General features: G+C 34.8%; 2 protein-coding genes across 2 annotated transcripts; one reads left to right on the top strand and one right to left on the bottom strand.

Annotated features, from left to right (window-relative positions):
* The first annotated feature begins 8,645 nt into the window (after nt 1–8,645).
* Nucleotides 8,646–12,730, top strand: LOC127093395 (lipoyl synthase, chloroplastic). Its single transcript, XM_051032325.1, has 7 exons — nt 8,646–9,129; nt 9,344–9,507; nt 10,250–10,340; nt 10,440–10,597; nt 11,553–11,724; nt 11,945–12,055; nt 12,280–12,730. The coding sequence occupies exons 1-7, from the start codon at nt 8,806–8,808 to the stop codon at nt 12,364–12,366; spliced, it is 1,107 nt and encodes a 368-aa protein (XP_050888282.1). The 5' UTR covers nt 8,646–8,805; the 3' UTR covers nt 12,367–12,730.
* A 945-nt stretch (nt 12,731–13,675) lies between these two features.
* LOC127093917 (protein trichome birefringence-like 36) lies at nt 13,676–15,763 on the bottom strand. Its single transcript, XM_051032807.1, has 5 exons — nt 15,371–15,763; nt 15,114–15,285; nt 14,860–15,041; nt 14,513–14,671; nt 13,676–14,299 (listed from the first exon to the last, which is right to left on the bottom strand). The coding sequence occupies exons 1-5, from the start codon at nt 15,673–15,675 to the stop codon at nt 13,996–13,998; spliced, it is 1,122 nt and encodes a 373-aa protein (XP_050888764.1). The 5' UTR covers nt 15,676–15,763; the 3' UTR covers nt 13,676–13,995.
* Nucleotides 15,764–22,351: the final 6,588 nt, after the last annotated feature.

Here is a 22,351-nt window from a genome sequence, read left to right as displayed (position 1 = left end):
ATCAGTCTTACTAGGGGGAAAATATCTAGCAAGGAATACTCTTCTAAGGTCTTCCCAGGTAGTTATTGAGTTAGCTGAAAGTGAATCCAACCATGAACGTGCTCTATCTCTAAGGGAGAAAGGAAATAATCTCAAACGGATCGCATCAGGTGAAGCACCGTTGGATTTAAAAGTGTCGACCAATTGGATAAAAACTTTTAAATATTGATTTGGGTTCTCAGTAGCGAGACCTGCGAATTGGTTCTGCTGCACTAATTGCAGTAAAGATGGTTTTAGTTCAAAATTGTTGGCAAGAATAAGGGGGTTTACTATACTCGAACTAGGTTCCTCGTCAGAGGGTTGGGAAAATTCCTTAAGAGGTCTTCGGTCGCGATTCTTGGCCATAGCTTTCTTAATTCAGATGAGTAAGAGGCGTGTATGAGTGTAACGTTCGGGTTCTGCTAAAGGATCTACTAAAATTCCGGTACTACGGGTTCTTCGCATTTACCGGCTAATAATGCCTTAGTCTAGACGGTGTAACAACGGGGTACGAAATTTGAGGAAGTTGGTCCCCGACAACGGCGCCAAAAACTTGATCGCTATATTTGCAAGTGCGCGAATCACGTCAGAGTAATATAAAAGAATATTGATCCCGCAGAGACCAAATCATCAATCTATCGATTACTATCGTTACGATGTTTATCTAAGACGGTATAAAAGAGATATTGATGTTGCAAAATAACAGTAAATAAAGAAAATAAATATAATGCAGGTAAAGGCAGGCTTGAATGTATTTCACGTCAGTTAAGTGATGTTTCGATTAGAACTACTTATAAGGAAATATTTTCTACTCTTGAAAATAATCCATTTAACAGGAACTGTCGCTTTCGTGTATTCAGAACCGAGTTTACCCTTAAATTAAGGCCTTTTATTTTCAATTATAAAAGGTGCGCAAAACGCTAAAGTAGTAAACTTATTTTTAAGAAATAAGACTCGTAAACTTAGTTGAAAAGTGATTTTGATTTGGAAAGTTTTACCCAAGGAGTTTCCTGATTTTAAATCTATCAACGTGTTCGAAAACAGTTTCAAAAATCGTTTTTCCTTATAATGATAAAAATTCCTAGTTAGTTAAGCCAGGGTGCTTTCGCACTCCTTGAATAGTTAAAACTAACCAAGTTTGTTTCAGAAAACTCAAGTTAAAAATCAAAACAGCCTTTAAAGTATTTCTACAGATTTAATATGTGAAACATCTCTTTAACTGCGATCCTTACATTCTAATCTTTGAAAGATTTAGCCAGACATGGTAATACAAGCAAACACAACGATATTGATCATGATGAAAAGTTTTTTTAGAATGTAAGGCGTAAAGAATGAGTAAAGCGTGGACAAAAATTAAATAAAGTAAAGCAAGACAAGAAATTAAATAAAGTAAAGCAAGACAAGTAAAGTAAATAAAAGCGATTAAATAAGAACCTGCTCCAAATGGAGGCTTTAAATCTGGTACAAGGAAGATAAACCTTTGACTCTGAAGATGAAGACGACAACAAAATCAAAGTGACCCAACTCAATTACACTACGGTGCGATAACCCCCCGATGTGACAGATTACCGCTTTTGCAAATGATAAATATAGTCTTAGTGTTGTAAACTAAGTTGGATGATTTGGAAATGAAATGGAATGACCTATTTATAGAGAATTTCAGCAGCTTGCAAAGACCATGGTGCCCCTCAACTTCTCCTTAGTGGGAACGTGAATTGCAAAGGTGGCGCCCGCCACCCCTTCATGGCGCCTGTCATGTGTGGAAATGGGAAAGATCATGGGAACGTGGCAGTTACCTCCTGGTTAAGGGCTGATGAGTCATGGCTTCTCCTATAGCGTCCACCATGTGCAACGCCATGTGTACAATATTTGCCGAAAAATCCTAATTTTTGGTCTTTTTGCTTCATTTCTTCTAAAAGGGTCCCGAAAGAGCTAAATATCTGAAAACAACATAAAAGAGAGCATAACACAAGTAAAATGATAATAAAAACCTAATAAACATGTGAAATCCGAGTCAAAAACGCGGTGTGATTCAGTGTGATCAGCTAGTCCACGTATCGGTTAACGCTGTTTCCCTCTATGGTAGAAATCTCATTTCTCTTATGGATTCCAATACACTTTCACCTTTCGATTTCAAATTATACCTTTTCAGTCACTTACTACCAGATACTCTATTCTGTGACTTCGGTCACTTCACTCCATTTATCTTCATGATGCCTTCATAATCTACCTTCATTCACTCCATGTGATATACCTATTCTTTGAGCCAAATACACTATACCTTTGTGCTCCATCTTATACCCTTTTTTGTGAACCAAGAGCCGATTTGTTCGTCTTGTCAGACCCTGTAGCTTAGACGAACATCTCCTTACTTACTTTGCAGCCGTACTTAGGCAACCCTTTCTTTTCGGTTATTCCAATACAGTGATATAAGTGCTATACGCCCTCACTTGTTGGTTCACACCAGTTTTACTCTTGGGTTCACATTTTCACCCCTTGTTGGAGTTCAAACAACATTATTCTTTGGTTCAGACCATACTTCTATCACACTTCCTTTTCACCTCCCACTTCTAGTTCCTTGAACTACGAAGCTCTGAATTCCTCACTGCACTACGAGGATACGTAGGCATGAGGGCCCTAATCCTCACCGAGCACTTTATCTATTTCTCTTCCTTTCCCTTCATTCTTTTGCGAGTAATCTTTAGTTATCACACCTATTCGAGCGAGAACAATAAAAAAGGTTCCCATGGAGTACCATAGATGTTTGGGGTGCTAATACATTCCCCTTGCATAACCGACTTCCTTACCCAGTATATCTCTTTCCCCCGGGTTTTATCGATGTTTTCCCTTCCCTTTGGGGATAAATAAAGTTCGATGGCGACTCTGTTGTATGTTCGAGCGTGCGATACATTCGGGTATATTTCCGCTAGCTTCAATGTCATATGAGATGTTCTTGACATTTGGTCTTGACTTCCTGTCCATTCCCTTCAGCACCTTGTTGAATTCTCTCTTAAGCAGTACAATAATATTACACATTCTCTCATCAATATTTAAGTCACATTTGTCCTCTTCATCTTCAGTGTTGGATACAAAAGTTATGCTCTTGTTATTCTTTTCATATTTGTCACTAATACCCAATTCAAAAGTTTAGAGTGACCCAACAAGTTCATCTACTCTTATGTTACTGATGTCTTGGGCTTCTTCAATGGTTGTGACCTTCATGTCAAATTTCTTAGGTAGGGACCTGAGAATTTTTCTAACCAGCTTTTGATTTGAAATCTTCTTTCCCAAGGCACTAGATGAATTTGCAATTTCAAGAACATTCATGTGAAAATCATGAATACTTTGATCATCTTTCATCTTTAGATTCTCATATTTGGTGGTGAGAAGTTGAAGTCTAGACATCTTCACTTTAGATATGCCTTAATTGGTGGTTTTGATATTTTCCCATGCATCTTTGGCCATAATACATGTGTTTATTAACCTGAATATGTTTTTGTCAACTCTATTGAATAAAGCATTCAAAACTTTGGAGTTTCCAAGAGCCAGTTCATCTTCTTCCTTAGACCAGTCCTCTTCAGGTTTTAAGTCAGTAGTAACCTTCCCATCTTTGTCCTTCACAACAGGATGTTCCCAACCCTTGATGACAACTTTCCAATTCTTGCTATCCATAGATTTTAGGAATACCATCATACATGCCTTCCAATAGTCATGGTTGGTGCCATCTAAGATGGGTGGCCTGTTAACAAATCCTTTTCCCATGGTACCAGAAAGTATATTCCCCGGATCTCACCCAGAAACAGAGCAGGATGCCTGCTCTGATACCAATTTAAATTATGGTATTCAAATATCAAATGTCGTATGCGATGTCACAACACTAATACCAGTACTTCACACAACAATAATAGTAAGCAGATAACAAATATCGTACACAATGTCACGACACCAAGTTCAGGACATGTCACACCAGAAACAATAACAGTGTAAAATGCAGGAAGAAAGTAACACAGGTCAATTATTAACCCATTTCGGTGCAACGTCACCTACATCTGGGGGCATCCAAGCCAAGAAGGAAATCCACTATAATAGTATTAGTTTGAAGTTCTAAACAACCTCTAGTTTTACAAACTTCTCACCTAATCACCACCCGTGGAATTTCTATCTAAGACCCTCATAGATATGAGACCCTTATCACTTCTCTTCAATCACACAATAGTGATAACAACTGAAAAACAATCAAAGAATAGTAGACACACTTCTAATGAAACAAAATGCATTCTTGCTTAAAAGCTCATGGGTGATTCATAATTACAACTCAATAAACTCAATCTAATTTAAGTATCAAAGAGATACTAGAATGAATCACAAATAACAATGACAACTAAACCCTAACAAAGACAATTTTCAGCGCTGTTTTTTCTTGTCAATTATGTGTAGTAACTTCCTATTTAAATAGAATTTCGTAAGCATGGGCTTCAGGCTAAAAAAATAGCAGATCAAAACAAACTAAATCAAATCAAATCTGATGTTTCATTAAATGTTTCGACATTCAATCTGCACAATCAAATGTTTCGACATTTATTCTGCAGAATCAAATTTGATGTTTCCATAAATGTTTCAACATATGTTCTGTAGAATCAAATCTGATGTCTCCATAAATGTTTTGAAATCCAGTTTGCACAATAAAATGTTTCGACATCTATTATGCAGAATCAAATCTGATGTCTCCATAAATATTTCGACATCTGTTATGCAGAATCAAATATGATGTCTCCATAAATGTTTCGATATCCAGTTTGCACAATCTTCTTTAGAATCAAATCAAATATGATCTAATGTTTCCTTATAATATATCAACATCCCTTTTTATGAAACAAGTGTACACCTGGAAACGAAACAAGAGTTCCTAAAATGAACCTTCTTGGACAGTTAGACATGATAGCTAAATATTCAGATAATCTTCAGATATCTCATGATAAAATAAGTCTTCGAAGAAGTAAAACAAAACATGCAAAGATGTATGATCAACATGTCACGGCATCTAGCTCAACATCTTGCTGTGATACAAGTTTTAACAAAATTGCTGCCAATCATAAAAACACAGAACTAACACCATGGATTCACCATATTTTCTAGGCCGACCAGAACATCTTACGTGTGCCTAACGTGTTCACCTTCTTTTGGGGGCTCTTGGATCTACCTAACACGCTTATTCTCTATGAAGGCCACATGGGTCAGCCAACCAGATATGCAGTAAAAGTCAATGAATGAGATAATGAAACATGATTTTCCAACTGGTTATTTTCCTCTATAAGATATTACCAAACACACGCATGGTATTTGCAAAATGAAGTAAGGAATATTGTTATTAAATATGTTTTATGAGTAGTAAAGACAAACATATAATGTTCCGTGCGAGAACAAGATGATGTCCGTATAAGTCGAATTGAGTATTGTGTCATGGTGGATCTTTGATTCCGATGTGGTGGATATAATTAACCCGCGAGGTAAGCACTCTAACGATTAAATAGTGTAGGAGAAGAATAGTGAAATTTCAAATGGAAAGGAGTGTACATGAGAATGACGCACTAATCATGCTTTTACAAGAATATTTGTTGGTAACTGAAATACAAAAAGAAGGGTGTGGAATGCAATTGAACGTAAGATGAATCTAATGGTGTTTATTGAATTTACAAGTTGGGTTACACACTTAATGAACCAAGAAATTCTTAATGCCTTTTCTATGATCTACGCTCCCTTGATGATGGGTTCTGATATCTAGTAAGCCCATGTGTATGGCCTAGAACACATAGTTCTCTTTTACTTACCCAAAAGATGTTTTCTCTCAAGAGTGGTGGTTGCTTCCACAATGGAATGTGTATTAATACATCGATTTTTTGTTGTAAAGGCGATGTGTCTGAAGGGTTAGTTCCCTCTTCATAATCTAAACTCTCCCATAAGGAAACTAAATCATTTTTCAAGTACCCTTCCTATAGGGTCAAAGAATCAATAACTAAGGCATATGTTTTTGGAGCATAAAAGAAATGTTATTGGGTCAAACATTTTTGGATTCACATTTCACCATCTTTGAACCATGGTGCTAGAGTATGAAGAACCACCCTTTAGAAGAATACAAAACGAATAATGAGTCTATTAAGTTCAGGGAGTCACCAAGAAATAATTATCCTTGAAGTTTTTTAGATCTCAAGGTAAATGTCAAACATCTTTAATGGTTGGAAAAATGAGAGAAACCATTGTCTCTGATCTCTGGTGGCTAAAATTGCGTCACATTAAAGAGATGGAAAAGTAACCTCAGGGCCAGCACCTTTCCCCCGAAAAAAATTGAAGCTTGGGGAAATGATTAACATAGAGAAAATTCGGAGGGTGTGATGAATCGATAAAATGTAGAACCCGAGGATGAAAAGAAAGACAAATAGAGAAGGAATCATTGGACCTCATGGGGGGAAACAATTGAGGTTCGTAGAAGAAGGAAAGACTTATGACTTGTGCAAAGAGTAGAAACATCGTTAGAAAGGTGAAGTAACATTTATATATTGGGGCGAAAGTCAATGGTCCCAAATAAAAAAGACGGGCAAATGAAAAAAAAGTTGGATTGTCCTTAATATTTTAACGGTACTTGAGTGCACTTGAGCACCCTAGTAAGAAGCACCACACCCTATACTAATGAATTCAGACTATATATAAGAATGATTTTGCACGGTGTTTGAATGACGTGACTAACATTTAATGCACATATTTTCAATGTCACTCACAACAACTCCCAAATCTTTTCCACTTTCCCATGCAATGGATCTGACACAGTGAGCTCGACCTAATTTTCTCTAAGACTTCTCATTACTGTGCAACAATAAGCCTTAGGGGGCAACTGTTATGGGCTGACCACTGATTCACAATAAGGAGACACAATCACTAGTCCTGATTATTCCACTAAACCACTGAAGATACATTGTAACCCTTCTTTGGAGCTCTACATTAAATCCATACTAAGGGGTACTGCTTATCGTTAAATGTTATTAAACAGTCTCTCACATTCCATGCCGAAATGGTAAAAAACATCCATAACTGCCATTTATATATAAGATATCTTATGTGAGACTCGTGGTGGGATGTCTCTAATTCATAACTCACTTTACTCGTCATTCTCTTACTGACTTGAGCGTTGGAATGCTAACCTTATAGGTCCACCCAATGCAGTCGCACTGAAGATCCATTCTGCCATATAAAGACTAGAATATATAGTTTTATCAATCATTTTTGGTTCCTTAGTGGAACAAATGACATTAGGATGATTTTGAATGAAGATGAACCACAATTGCACAAATTTGAATTTAAACTCTTACTATAGAGTTCTCCCATTCGTATCAACATATTGATCAAATTTTGACAAAAAGACAACAAATTTAGAGGACAAACCTTCCAAGTATGGAAAAATCTACTTAAGTATCAATCCGCAGTTTATAATTCAAACTAGTTTTAAACTGAATCTAAACTGATTTGAAACCAATTTTCACTTTCAAACATGTTTTGATGACGAATAGTCTGATTTGTCAAACCAAAACCTTGAAATGGGTTCGTTGATATGAGTTAGTTAACCATAGACACTCCACTTTGAAGTAGTTTTAAATACGAGTGTTCACGGTGCTGTTTGAGTAATTTTGACGCTAAAAATCATTTGAACCGCAAGAGAAAAAATATGTGATTTAGTTTGGTTCAGTTGGATTATAAAAATAAAACCAAACCAAACCAATGTGGTTTGATTTAGTTCGATTGGTTCAGTTTTTTTATAAAAAAATTATTAAACCATACATACTCATATAGATGACAACATAACATTGTATTTATTCATTCAGACACTACCAAATAACAACAAAACTCATCATATTTGGACAACAACTTTCCATTTAATATGTAAAAATTAGATTAGACAAAAGTGGAATAATAAACATAAAAAAAGCATAAAACAATAGTATAAAATAATATCAAAACATTATAATGACAAAAAAAAATAGAGGAGATGAGAGATTAGTGAAGATAAAAAGAAAGAATAAAAGATATGTGAGATTAGAGAAAAATATGTGTGATAAAAATGAAATTAGAAGAAAGAACGATAACATAAAAATGAGAGGGTGGAAGAAATAATATAAGAGAGTAGAGATTAAAGAAGAAGAGACAAGATGTATTTGACGAAGAAGACGCGATACTGCTATGAGAGATTTGAGAAAGTTAAAACGGAAACCATAAATATGAGGAAGAGAAAATCGTTTGTAATCGTATGACTATAACATAATAGGTTTAGGTTTGAGTTGAATGTGAGTTAAGTGAAATTTGGATTGTAACATAATGCGGTTTGATTCAGTTTGATTAAGTTTACAAAATACAAACCGCAAATCGAACCACACCGCACAATTTTGTTAAAATATAACTCAAACACATTCAAACCGATTTTTTGCAGTTTTCTATTTGGTTCAATTTGCAGTTTTTTTGAGTTAATTCGATTTTGAACATCCCTAATTTAGAAATCAACCATTTATTTATTTATTTTCGCATATTTTTTTTTCTCAATTATTTTTGTAACAAGTTTTTTTCTTTTTTTTTTATAATTAAAGTTTGTTGAAGTTACCTACGATCGGAACACAGACGGAATAACCAAAGCTGGCCACCTACAACCAACTGCAAGATGTAAATGCAATTGAACAATCCCATAACATAGCTTCTACTTTTCTTCTCTCTATCACACCTTCTTCTTTCCCTTCCCCGCATATTTCAATGTTTCATCAATCACTTTTCCATCCTTGTTCATTTTCCTTCTCCTCAATTCCATCTCCAAAATCTTCCTATTTTTCTTCAACTTTCACACTTCGATGCCAGACCAAGGACCAATCGCTTTCACTTTCCGATATACCGAACAAGAGTGGACCCTATCCAGGTGGGTTGGGTCCATTCACTGGGAGAGACCCCAACGTAAAGAAGCCGCAATGGTTGAGACAGAAAGCTCCTCAGGGTGAAAGATTTTCTCAAATTAAACAATCCATCTCTCAGTTGAAACTCAACACTGTTTGTGAAGAAGCACAGTGCCCTAATATAGGAGAGGTTCCATTTTTTCTCCTCTTTTGTATAACTTTCACTTAACTGGATTGCTCTTTATTCAAATTATGAAATTGTTGTTGAAATTTTAATTTTTTGAAAAAATGGCTTTTGTTGAGAACTTCATTTCTTAGGGTTTACCAATGAAAAGCATATGTTTTGGTATTTATATGCTTCTATTCTAGATAAGTAGTTTTGACCTTTATATTCTGATGGACAGTGTTGGAATGGAGGTGATGATGGTATTGCAACGGCTACAATCATGGTTCTAGGTGATACATGCACTCGTGGATGTAGATTTTGTGCCGTGAAGACCAGCAGTAACCCAGCGCCTCCGGATCCTATGGAACCGGAAAATACTGCCAAGGCCATTGCCAGTTGGGGGTGCGTATATAACATGTTAATATGTTGATGTTTGTGTTGCAGCGTGAATTAACAATCTGCACTTTGACAACTGATTCGTTTGAGTGTAGGGCTAAAAAATATCAAAATAAGCCAAGCTTAACTTTGTCTTAAACGTGCGTGAGATGTTTCTTGAACACATGACCTCATAAGACAAAGTTTTGACTTATTTTACCCCATATAATCCCTTTTCAAGAGTCAATCCTAAGCTTCGTCTTTTTAAATCTGTCTTAGCTAGAGGCAGATTTGGCCTGCTCTGCAACAGGGCCATTACATAGTTGAAGAAGTATACTAATATACAGACTTAGTAGACCTTTACAAAAGCTTACAGGTTATGCCTTGAAATACGTCAATAAGTGAATGGTTTTAAGACATTACAATAAACATATAACATGTTTTTTGTTTCAAATACACATTGTCCAAGATATTTTAGTAATTTGTACGATACTGATAAAAATCTGAATCAGATAAGCACGGGAGAAATAATTTTCTTGATGGCCATTCCATTTAGCGTGCACACACAAACACCCAAGTAGTGCAACTTGCCATTCTTACAAGTTACATAGATGATGACCATCTTACATCCTTCATACGAGTTTTCTTGCATCTAATTCCCTTTTAATGGCATTGATTGGTTCATATAACTGATCCCACCTAATAAAATAAAGCCTGGTTCCAGTTCTATTTGTAATCTCCTATTAATTACAAATTCCTGAATTTTCAGTGTGGATTATATTGTCATAACAAGTGTGGACCGAGATGATATACCTGATGGAGGAAGTGGGCATTTTGCACAAACTGTGAAAGCTATGAAGGTGCATTGATGTATAGTCTGATGTTTAAAGATGCATTTTACAGAAGATATATAATGCAAATTACGCGTACAAACAAACTTTTTTTGATTAATTTTGCAGAATATCAAACCTGAGATCATGGTTGAGTGTTTAACCTCTGATTTTCGGGGAGATCTAAAGGCCGTAGAAACTCTGGTTCACTCAGGTTTAGATGTCTTTGCTCACAACATTGAGACAGTCAAACGGCTCCAAAGACTTGTTAGAGATCCCAGAGCTGGGTAAGTTGAATTGCTGATCAAACTGCTTTGTCATAGAACCCTAAAATATTACTTCAGTACAGGGTTGTCAAATATTGGCTATGGCAGCGCCGTCGCTGATTCTTGACATTTGCCATGGCCAATCTGTGAAGGACGGCAACACCATAGCATTTATGTCGGCAGAATTTTGGTTTTCTGCCATTGTCCGTCATTGATAATACTACTGGTAGAATTGGAATAAATATGTAGGAAAAATACATATTTCCATGAGTGTTTTTAAATGCAGTAGCCTTTCAAGACGACCGCTTTACATGTGATAATGCGATTACTAGTTTGTACATAATGATAACATTTAAACAAAAATGAAAGGGAAATTATTATTTAGTGAAGTGGTCATTTTCAACTGTTTTTGAAGGGATTTAAACTCTGTTTCTTGAGTTAGACCAAAATCTTACCACTGAGCGGACTCCTCATGGACCCAATGTTAACATATTAAATATGAGAAGATTAGGAAAATAAAATATCACTAAATGTACTAAAGCTTCAACACCAAAAATTCATGAATTTGTTTTGCATATCATCTTTTCTTTCTTAACTTTACAACCAAGTCATTGGGTCTTCTATTCAATTTTTAACTGGTTTTCTAATTCTTTATGTCTTCTCAGTTCAGTTGCTAAGTATAAGTAGTGAAGCATATGGCCCTCTAATAACAAACAAACGAGACTCATATCTGATAATTTCTCAGTTACAAATTCCCATTACCTTATTCTCCAATGGTAATATCCCTAAAACGTAGGGACATGGGAAGGGATGGAGGAAACATCATAGTAAAAGATTGTTGATTGTGGGCTGTCCAATTACTTTATTACTAGTATTATGGAACATGATTTAAAACTTACCTTCCGTTTTCGTAGGCATGTTTTTCTCCATTACAAATCATCATCAGTTCCATTTCTTATGCATAGTATGGTTGCAGGTATGAACAAAGCTTGGCAGTTCTAAACCATGCAAAACAAAGCAAGGAGGGTATGATAACAAAATCTTCGATAATGTTGGGCCTTGGAGAATCTGATGATGAGGTGAAGAAAACAATGATGGATTTAAGGGCCATAAATGTGGATATTCTGACTCTTGGTCAGTACTTGCAGGTTAGCTTATGTGAAGTATTCCGGTTCCTCCTTCTCATAACCTTAGAAAATAAATTTTAAAATTCAATCCTTGGTTACAAGTGACGCCGATCATTCACATGATCTTACTATAGATTTCATGTTTCATTTAATCTATGGCCTACTGTATGTTTAATTTAATACATGGCCTATTGATTCATTGTTGTGGATTGTAATTTAATAAAAAATCTTGTTGTTGCAGCCGACTCCTTTGCACTTGACAGTTAAAGAGTATGTTACGCCTGAGAAGTTTGACTTCTGGAAAGAATATGGGGAGTCTATCGGTTTTCGTTATGTAGCCAGTGGCCCACTGGTATGTTTGTAACTGAAAAAGATAATTGCATACCTTCTTTTGGTATATAACTTAATAACAGTTAGCATAAAAATCATATGTGAACAAAACTACAAATCCACCTAAATGGACTACAACAATGTGCATTGTGCCTTTAACAGTCCTCTTGGATAGATTGTTTAATCATATTGTCATCATTTAACTTTAGTCATTTTGATTTTGAGCCCTATAATTGTGTTGTGCAGGTACGATCTTCATACCGAGCTGGAGAGCTGTTTGTACAGACAATGGTAAGAGAAAAGACCAAGCATGTAGAGGGCTCATTATTATAAGTCGTTGCTCTGTGATTATGGATATATAGCTAGCGACAAGAGATGATGAAATTTCCGCTGCTTGTGCAATTGCTGCACAGAAAAAATGGTTAGCTATACAAGTGTCTTCTATTGCTTTGGAGTGAAGATATCAAGATTTTTTTTTGTCAATTATATGAATGAATTTGTTGCAGTGAGAAGTTCTAATCAATTAATCCATAATTCATTAGCACAGATATGATTCTGTGATATTTATAGTTTTTATTTCAATACGATAATAGTGGATAGGCTTATTAAACTTATAACGGGTTGTAAACGATTTAACATTTTTGTCACTTACTAGTATGTAATTCTTTTTATAGAAAACATATAAGTATTAAGAATATTGTAGGTCTAATTCATCCTCAAAACAACAGAGAAATCACACCAGACAAACAAGTGAAGTTCTGATTCTTGATGTTCCCTACATAAAGCATCGTGCGACTTAATTTTTGGGCTTAAAATATCATGATAATACCTATGATATATTTCAAGATTCTCTAAATTTGATGTAGAGCATTTTGTAGTTTGTTACTCCTTGGTTTTTTTTGGTTGGGTTATTATTTCCTCTATAAAATTTCTAACAAAAGCCACTAAATCAAAGGAGGAAATGGGGGTGTTTGGTATCTGTGCTGTTACTTTTCTCCATTCTATCATAGTTTGTATATCTGTCATTGTGCTTTTATCCAACAACATTATTTCAATGGGGTTGCAACTTGCAACAGCTCCCAAAAGCTTCTTTTTTGAACCATCCTGTTGTCCCTTCTTTTGGGTTTTGCACTCATCTTGTTAGCATTACACTCCAATGAGCCTATTTTTCAGGTTTTTAAATCTGAATTCTTTGTTTGGGTGTTTTTCTTGGTACTATTTCCTCGATTTATTCAAGTTGAGCCAAATCGGGCCCATCTATATGAGGTGTATACTCAACACCTTTTTTATTTTATTTGACAATACTTAAATTCAATACATTATTCAAGGAGAACCAAACTCCTTTAACACTTGGACCAAGATGTATTGATTCTTTGATTGCTTTTTATAGAACAAATATCCAATATCATAGTATTACTTTTTTGTTTCTCTTGAAGTTCTAAACAGCCATAGAAGTAATTCATCCATGCTAGTGCTCTTAATATTTTTTAATTTTGTTTTGAAAAAAGCAATTAAAGACAAATTTTACATATGCATATTTTGAAATTCTTCTTCCTTTCTTAACTGTATATTTTCTTGGAAATGACAGAAGAAACTTGCTTTGGCAGTGAAAATCATAATGAAAAATCCAAACACAGTGCTATTAACTAATAACTAAAATTATAAATAGAACACCAAACAACAATGTACATGCAAACAGTACTAAACATGAAATGCTCTAACAAAATCCTGATATAGAGCATCTGTTTACATTTCTTGTGATACATTGTGGCGGAAAACATGTTTTTAGTTTCTGTAATATCGAATTTTGTTTTTGGTCTCAATATTCATTATTTAGTTCTTATAAACTACAAAACTGCATGCTTTTAGTGAGAGACTAAATTCATACAAATTTGTAATTTATTCGGACTAAAACATGAGTACAGGAACTAAAAACATAATTAGTCTTACATTACAGTCAAATTAAAGTAGTGCATTCAACATCTCATTCCAAATATCAGGCACACCAGGGAGACACCAATGACTACAATCAGAAGAATGGTCTGTTCCTTGTTTTTGTTTCTCATCTTGGCTTATTGCCTTCCTGTACACTGAAGGATGTCCATCTCTGCGTAAGGCAGTCATTGATGTAATATCTTGCAGGTATACTGGAAACCTCATTCTCTTCAGCACTCCTTGGAGCACAAGCAAAGGTTCAGGAGTATGTTTTTGGAGGCTGAAGAATGGTAGAGGTTGTTTCTGATTATAGCATTTCCAACCATTTTCCCTGCATAAAAAACCAAAGCGCTAGAGACAGTGAAAGGTGTAAAAAAATACTATAGACAGAAAATTATTAATAAAGATTTAGAGATGGTTTGACTATAAACACCATTTCTGCATTTCATCCATGTCAATTTCACCTAGTGAAATATGAGACTTAGTTTTAGTTTTAGTTTAGAAGATGATAAACTGGTTTTGAGCATATACAAATAGATAGTACCTGTTATGCCTAGGTGACATGCTTCTGAAAATGACTTTGGTTTTTTGGGGGTCTAGATTTAGATCCACCCACCTTGCCCATGTACTGAGTCCTTTTTGATAAGCAACCATAGGGTTCATGTTTTTGATCAGACTATTTCCCTCCTTGTAGTAATCCCACCTGTATTAGTCAAGAAAAATAACCATATAAATCAATTACTTTAATATTTTAAATTACAATTGGTGTCGACGTGTCAGTTTCATGGTTGAGTCTCGTGTAAGTTTCATGGTCGTGTCCTTTAAGAGCGGAGAATTTAAGATTAAATGGAGGAAAAGGAATAATATGAATTGACGAATAATATTTCTTACGAGCTTGTGTTATCAGAGTGAGACCACCAATGAGCTGAATCAAATACGAGAATATCAACTCCTCTCCAAGACCTTGCATTTTCTTCGATCAAATCCAAATGTAAAACTCTCTTGTTTTCGGAACCTTTCTTCAGTTCTACTAACAGTGGTGCCCAGAAAAACTCAATTGATGTCTCAAAATCCTACCAGACAAAATTTCAACATCAATAATTTAGAGAAAGAAAAGAAAATGTGTTTGATGAATATTTTCCTACCATAGCATGGAAGGCCATTGCAGGTCCATTATAAGTCACCTTTTTTCTACCAGTTGGTATTACTCCTTGCACTAAGCAAACTAAAGATTCCCACTGATTTCTCATTATTGAATCACCTACCAGCATTATTCTCTTCCTTCTCATATTTCCAAGAAACCTTAGTGCATCAAACCTGCAGTAGCAATAAACAAGTTAAGAAAACATGATAAATGAGTGCATATACAGAAGAAAACAAAAGGGTGAAAATGTGAATATACCTTGGGATAGAACAAGCATTTGGTTTCCACTTCCACTTCTCATAATCAGAATCAGGTCTACCATTCTTTTGACAAGTAACTGCAGTACTGAGATAAGGGCAGTTAGGATCATAGAGAGGGTAAGAATCATCATAAACCCATTTTCCAAGAGAAAAGTCACATCTCTTGGTTTGGACCATGTTAACATCATGATCAAGTTGAACTAGAAAGCCAACCTCATTTTGAGGGTTCAGAAGAGAAAATGTGCAGTGGAAGAAGGTGAACAAGAAGATAAGAGAAAACAAGTGAGTGATTGGTGTTGCCATGGAAGAAGAGTAAGGGAGAGAAGGGTTATGTTATTGTAGAATGGAAAAGGGTGATGAAGGCATGAGTTGCGGAGTGGTGGTGGACCATTGAAATATATTACTTGTACTTATTGCCATTACGGACACTGACACTGTAGTAATTGAGCCTTTTCTTTATGTCACCTTTTTCGAACACCATTTACTCTCTTTCATCCTTAAAATAGAATGGTAGGTGTGTCTTTGGTTGATATCATATCTGCCATCACTCAATCTAATATTATCCTCCCTCCCTCCCTCCCTCCCTTTTTATTAAATGTAATTTTTAAAATTTCTACCCATATCAAGAAACCTAATTATTATTATTATTTTTTAAATAAATAATTATTTTTCTCTTTATAATAATTATTAAAGAATAATTTTGACAAAAATGTATTTAATACTATCTTAAACTTTACAAGTATCTATTAAAAAGAAATACATTTTTTTCAAGAAAGTAATACTTAAAAAGGAACGGAACGAATATATGATTATAAATTGATTATTCAAAATATAAAAAGTGATTTTTTTTAATAATAAGATTCAGAGGGAGTAAATATTAAGTGAAAAAATCAAGAATTTTACAATCTTAGATCTTAACTAAGTATGATAAAGTCACTAAATTATTCTTTTACTATTTTATCTTAAAATTGTAGTGCGTTTTAGTAGATGTCTTGTTTTTTTTTTTTAGTTTTTAATAAAGAGTATTGTTGTTGGTAAAAGACCGAAATAAATATGAAAGTATAAATTGATTTTAGTTGAACTCTTGTAATTCAATTTTTTTAATATTGCATGTAAATTTCTATTTAGGATTTTTTTTGAATATAATATCCCTCTTATTTTTTTTCTTTCGGAAACACTTTCTCAAGTGATTGGACGATAACACTAATGAATAGAGTTTCACAACACAGCTAACAAAGAAAACAAAAGATTCAATGAACTAAATAAGATCTGAGTCTTCTACATGAAGAAATAAACATTTCGTGCGACCGAAACAAATCCAATTAATGCATTACATTAATCTAATTTGTAATCTTTGATATAACAAGTCTTCATCATTCTGATTTGATCTTTTTAAATCTTAAAAATGATTCATTTCATAAATATTTTCTTATTCCAAAAGACTCATAAAACAATCAAACAATAAAGGAAACAAATCTTCATCAGTCTGGAGATTTACTCAACATAAGCCGACTTCTAAATAAGACATAATATTCCTCAATATGTGCAACATCTTGCTCCACATCTTGCCTATTGGTTTGAGCTCATAGAGACATAATGTCATGACATCTTGCTTCAAATATTGCCTATAAAATTATGCCAATCAAACGTAACACACATAAATTTTTCTGCATAAAAGTTATCTTGCATAACCATAATCGTTCATCAGATTTGTCCCCCCTATTTCCTTAAAATGGCGAAGGGGTAAATATGCAGCCATCCAAAGAGAAAACAACCCAAGAGGGAGAGAAAACCAAAAGAAAAAAATGAAACCAACCCAAGAGGATACAAGGAGCCATTATCTAGCCATATGGTCAGTTAAACATATTTCATAAACACCCACGCATGGCAGGAATCACTAGAATCAACAGAACCAAAAAAATCATTAATCAACAACTTCAAATTCTCTAAATGAAACAAACTCATATTCATCTTCACTTCCACCACCATCAGTCTCAATCTCATTATCATCATTCTCCTCAACATTCTTGACATTATTCCCTTCATCCAGTCCAGCAACATGAGATGTAGATGTTTCAGCTCCTTTGGGACTCATTATTTTGATCAAGTCATCCACCTTGTTCTTTCTAGCTGTGGAGGTAAAAAATAACTTCATGAAATGACTTGGAAACCTACATCAATTCCAGTAAAACACGACTTCAGGCAATACCAGACAATGAGGGAACCTCATGAAGGTCACCTTCAACAGTCAGATCAAAGTGTTGAATCTTGGGAGAGAAATTCTTGGAACATGACTTTCAGTAAACATACGATAACTAAAACTCAGTGGACTCGAACTAACACCAGTAATATCCTCACTACTCAAAACGTCAAGTTTTTGGTTAATAAGAACACCAAATATAAGGGATGGAAACACAATGGGTAATTTCAGAGCAAAGGACTCAGCTTGCTTCCAGATTTATTCAAACACATACTCACCAAAATCAAAGGCAACTCTAGTTCCTATTTGATAAATCAACCTATCCAAAAAGGGAGTAATACCTGAATTGTGATTAATAAGAGCCTAGTTAGAGATCTAATCCTGTTCAGAATGGCATACCCACACTCAAACTTGCAGTAGGAAGCAAGCATTCACTTGGCCAATCTTCATAAACCCTACCAGTGATTTCTTTAGCAATGATCTTTAGGGGAGGAACTTTGCCAGTCGTGATCAGTTTGCTTCTTCCCAGAATCCCAGGTACTCATTGATTATTGCAGGAGAAAAACTGATACAACATCCTCGAAGATGCACCTTTTTGTAATATCTTCTTTTAGAATTGTTAAAATATTTTTATGAATATTAATAATAAACTTTTTGACAAGCTTAATATAGTAGGGGCTAAGGCCTATCACAATCTTCATGATCTGAGCATCATCCAACAACTCAAAAATCTCTTCACACTTTAAAGCTTCTTTAGACAGCTCCCTTTTAGGGGTTATCCTCCTGTGATACACATTCTTTCACTTCAAAACAATTTCTTCAAAATGGAATGAAATATTGTCTAAAGGAGTTGCAAGAACATCTTCTACTGCAAGAACAACTTTTATTTTAGGAGTTGCTTTCTTCTTTCCCGCAGACTTCTCACTGGTTGCTACAACTTTCTTCTTCTTCTTACCAGAAATATCTTTCCTTTTAGTTGTCTTCTTTGCCTAGGCGAGAGTAGACACCTTCTTGGATGGAGTCTTCTTAGGCTTAAGAGTTCCTTTCTTCTTATCTACCTTCTTTTTAGATTTCTTCGCAAACTTCTTACTAACATATTTATTGTTAATAACATCAACACGGGCTTCATCGATTTTAACATTCTCATGAACAAGGTCTTCATCATCATTTACAGAGTCACCAACATTTTCTTTAATGTTGTTACTCACATTATTATCAATATCATTTCAACGTGATTATTAGGGATTACACTTTCACCCTCCTTCTGAGTTGGAGACTCTGTCTCCAACATGTCGAACTTGTTGTCCGATACATCTTTATCAACATCTTGATTTCCCAGATCAGTTTCAAGGGCTTTATTAGCAGCATTATTTTGAACTTCTTCCTCCACGGGGACTTCCATTTCAGTATTAGTATCTTCTTCCACCTGTTCTTCCTCCACTTCTTCACCGACTTCATTACCACCAGATCCTTTCCTATCATTTTCATCATCCGAATTTATTTCTACAGTTTTTTCAGAATCATTTAGAGGGTTGTCAATATCAACATTTTCAATAGCATCACCTTGACTTTCTAGAGAATCTTCGTCACTAGAGTCCGATACAATTGGAACACCAACAATAGGGGTCTATACAGGGTTTTCACTGAAAATATTTTCAATGATATCTTCGTTAGGTGGTTTATCACATGCATGAAGAGAATCTACAGTTTGGGTTAGGTTTTCAGAATTAACATTTTGAGTCTTGGTATTAGTTTTGGAAACCTCAACAGCATTCTCCAACATATCTTCAACAACATTTTTAGAGGGGTTATTTTTAGAAACTTTACCTTTAACGGTGACTGAAACAATAATTTGAAGTGGCGCAACATTTAGAACCTCTTTTGCTAGTTGATCTGCATGGTTAGTATGGTTACTAGGAACACGATCAACCTTAGAGACTTTACTTCCATCATATTTTCATTTCCCTATAAGATCATACATGGTTAATGGAACTTTTGAAGTGTGATCACCAACCTTATTCAGTTTCTTCTTTCTAGCCTCTTTTGATACTTCCATGGTGAGAGGACCTCCATCCGGACCATCGCCATTCCCTCATAGAACTACTCCTTTCAATTTAACATTGTGTATGTCGATCACCGTTTTTGCTTCCACATTGGGCTTCTTGGCTTTCTTTGTTGTCTTATTTTCTTTTCCATAGGTATTTGTTCCTCTTCTAGTTCTAACCATGAATGCACACTTTCTGAGAGGAAGATGAGAGGACTGACTTAGGGTTAAAGAAATGAGAGTGGAGAGATGTTATGAAAATATAAATTATTGTTTTGAGAGACTTGAGGTGCATAATGCAAGAGTATATGTTAATTTGAATAACATTCGAATTAGGAATACTGATGGTCAAGATAAAAAGTAGTGCACGTGCCTTGGTCATGATGGTTACGAGAGACAAAAATGCAACACAATAACTCTCATGCCATCTCAATATTAATTTCTATAGATTCTCAACAATGCACATACCTAGGGAATTTCTTAATTTTTCAAACCGAGTAGTGTCTCATGCCTTGGTAAATATGTCAGCAAGTTGGTTTTTTATTGATACATGATCCAGGGTAATGACTTTGTCTTCAAAAAGCTCTATAATTAAATGGTGAAGAATGTCAATGTGTTTAGTACGACTATGTTGAACTAGGTTTTTAGAAATTTTTATAGCACTCATGTTGTCACATTATAATATCATAACATCTTGTTTGACATTGTACTCTTTCCACATTTGTTTCATCCACAACAGTTGTGTGCAACCGTTTCACGCTGCAATGTACTCAGCTTCACTAATAGATAATGACAAACAATCTTGCTTCTTACTAAACCATGAAATGAGTTTGTTTCCTGGAAAAAAACATCCACCAGAAGTACTTTTTCTATCTTCAATATTTTCTGCTAGTCAGCATCAGAATGCCCAACTAGAATGGAGTTGGTGTAATGATAATACAAGATACCATAATCACAAGTTCCATTTATATATTTAATGATCCTTTTAACCAGTGTGAGATGAATAACTTTTGACTTTGCTTGGTAACAAACTCATACCCCTGTTGAAAAAGTAATATCAGGGTGGCTGACAGTGAGATACAAAAGATTACCAATCATGATTCTATAAAGACTTTGATCCACATCAACTCCTTGATTATCTTTAGTTAGCTTGATATGAGTTGCAATAGGTGCACGTTTGTGTTTTGCACTCTCAAGACTGATTTTTTTCATAATGTTCTTAGCATATTTACTATGTGATACAAACATAGCTTCTTTCAATTGTTTAACTCGAAACCAAAGAAGTAAGTAAGTTTGCCTACCCAACTCATTTTGAATTCTAACTGCATTTGTTGTACACAATGCTCTGCCACCTTATTTGATATTCATTCAAACACAATATCATCCACATAAATCTGAGAATCATAAGTTTTCCTTCTTCTTTCTTAACAAAACAAGTTTTGTCAATATCACCTCTAATGTAACCATTTGCGGTGAGGAATTATGTAAGTCGTTCATACCAAGCCTTTGGAACTTGTTTTAACCCATAAAGAGCCTTATTTAACTTATAAACATGATTTGGTGCGCTAGGGTCAATGAATACTTTTGGTTGTTCAACATATACTTCTTCATTCAAAAATCCATTTAAGAAAATATTTTTGACATCCATTTGATATAACTTGAATTTCAAGAGACATGATATTCCCAATAGCAGTCTGATGGATTCAATGCGAGCAACTAGAGCAAAAGTCTCATCAAAGTCAATACCTTCTTTTTGCGTGTATCCTTGAGTCACTAATCGAGCTTTATTTCTTGTCGCATTACCATACTCATCATACTTGTTTTTGTAGATCCACTTGGTTTCTATGATGATGATTGAGTTAGGACTGGGAACCAATTCCGATACTTTGTTTCTTTCAAACTGAACAAGTTCTTCTTACATGGAATTCATCCAATATTCATTAGTTAAGGCTTCTTTAGCATTTGTAGGCTCAATTTTGGAGATAAATAACATGTTGGAAATCACTTCTTTGAATCTGATGATGACTCCTTCATTGAGATATCCAATCACATTCTCTATAGGATGATACTTTTTTATTTTGACAGACGAGCCTTTATTTGTCAAAACATCATCTTCTCCATCTTCAAAGTCTTCAACTTCAGGATTCTGAATAATGTCAGTATCTTTGTTTGACATATTAGGTGTGACATTTTGTTCATTTACAAACATGTAGTCTTCCTCTTCATCACTTGTTCCATTTTATGGTATGCCATCTACAACCACATTGATGGATTCCATAATGGCCTTTGTGTGGTTATTATACACTCGATATGCTCAGCTATTGATAGAATATCCCAAGAAAATTCCTTCATCAATTTTAGGATATGTCTTGAACATTTGCTCTCGATCAACCAAATTGTAACACTTGCTGACAAACACATAGAAATATTTGACATTAGATTTTCTTCCTTACCACAACTCACAATGAGTAACTTTGGTGCCAAGACAGATGGTTACTAGATTATGGATGTGACAAGTTGTGTTCATTGCTTCAACCCATAAATAATAAGGGATATTCTTCGCATGAAGCACAAATATAACCATTTCTTGGAGAATTATATTTTTGAGTTCAACCACGCCATTTTATTGTGGAGTAATTGGCATAGAGAACTCATGATCAATTCCTTCTAAAGAGCGGAATTTTAAAAATATAGAGTTTTTAAATTCCCTTCCATGATCACTTTGTATTCGAACA

This window comes from Lathyrus oleraceus, chromosome 6 (assembly GCF_024323335.1).
Source record: "Lathyrus oleraceus cultivar Zhongwan6 chromosome 6, CAAS_Psat_ZW6_1.0, whole genome shotgun sequence".
Classification (NCBI taxonomy): Eukaryota; Viridiplantae; Streptophyta; class Magnoliopsida; order Fabales; family Fabaceae; genus Lathyrus; species Lathyrus oleraceus.
Note: the sequence above shows the minus strand (reverse complement) of the source record. Positions and strands in the feature narration are given on the sequence as shown.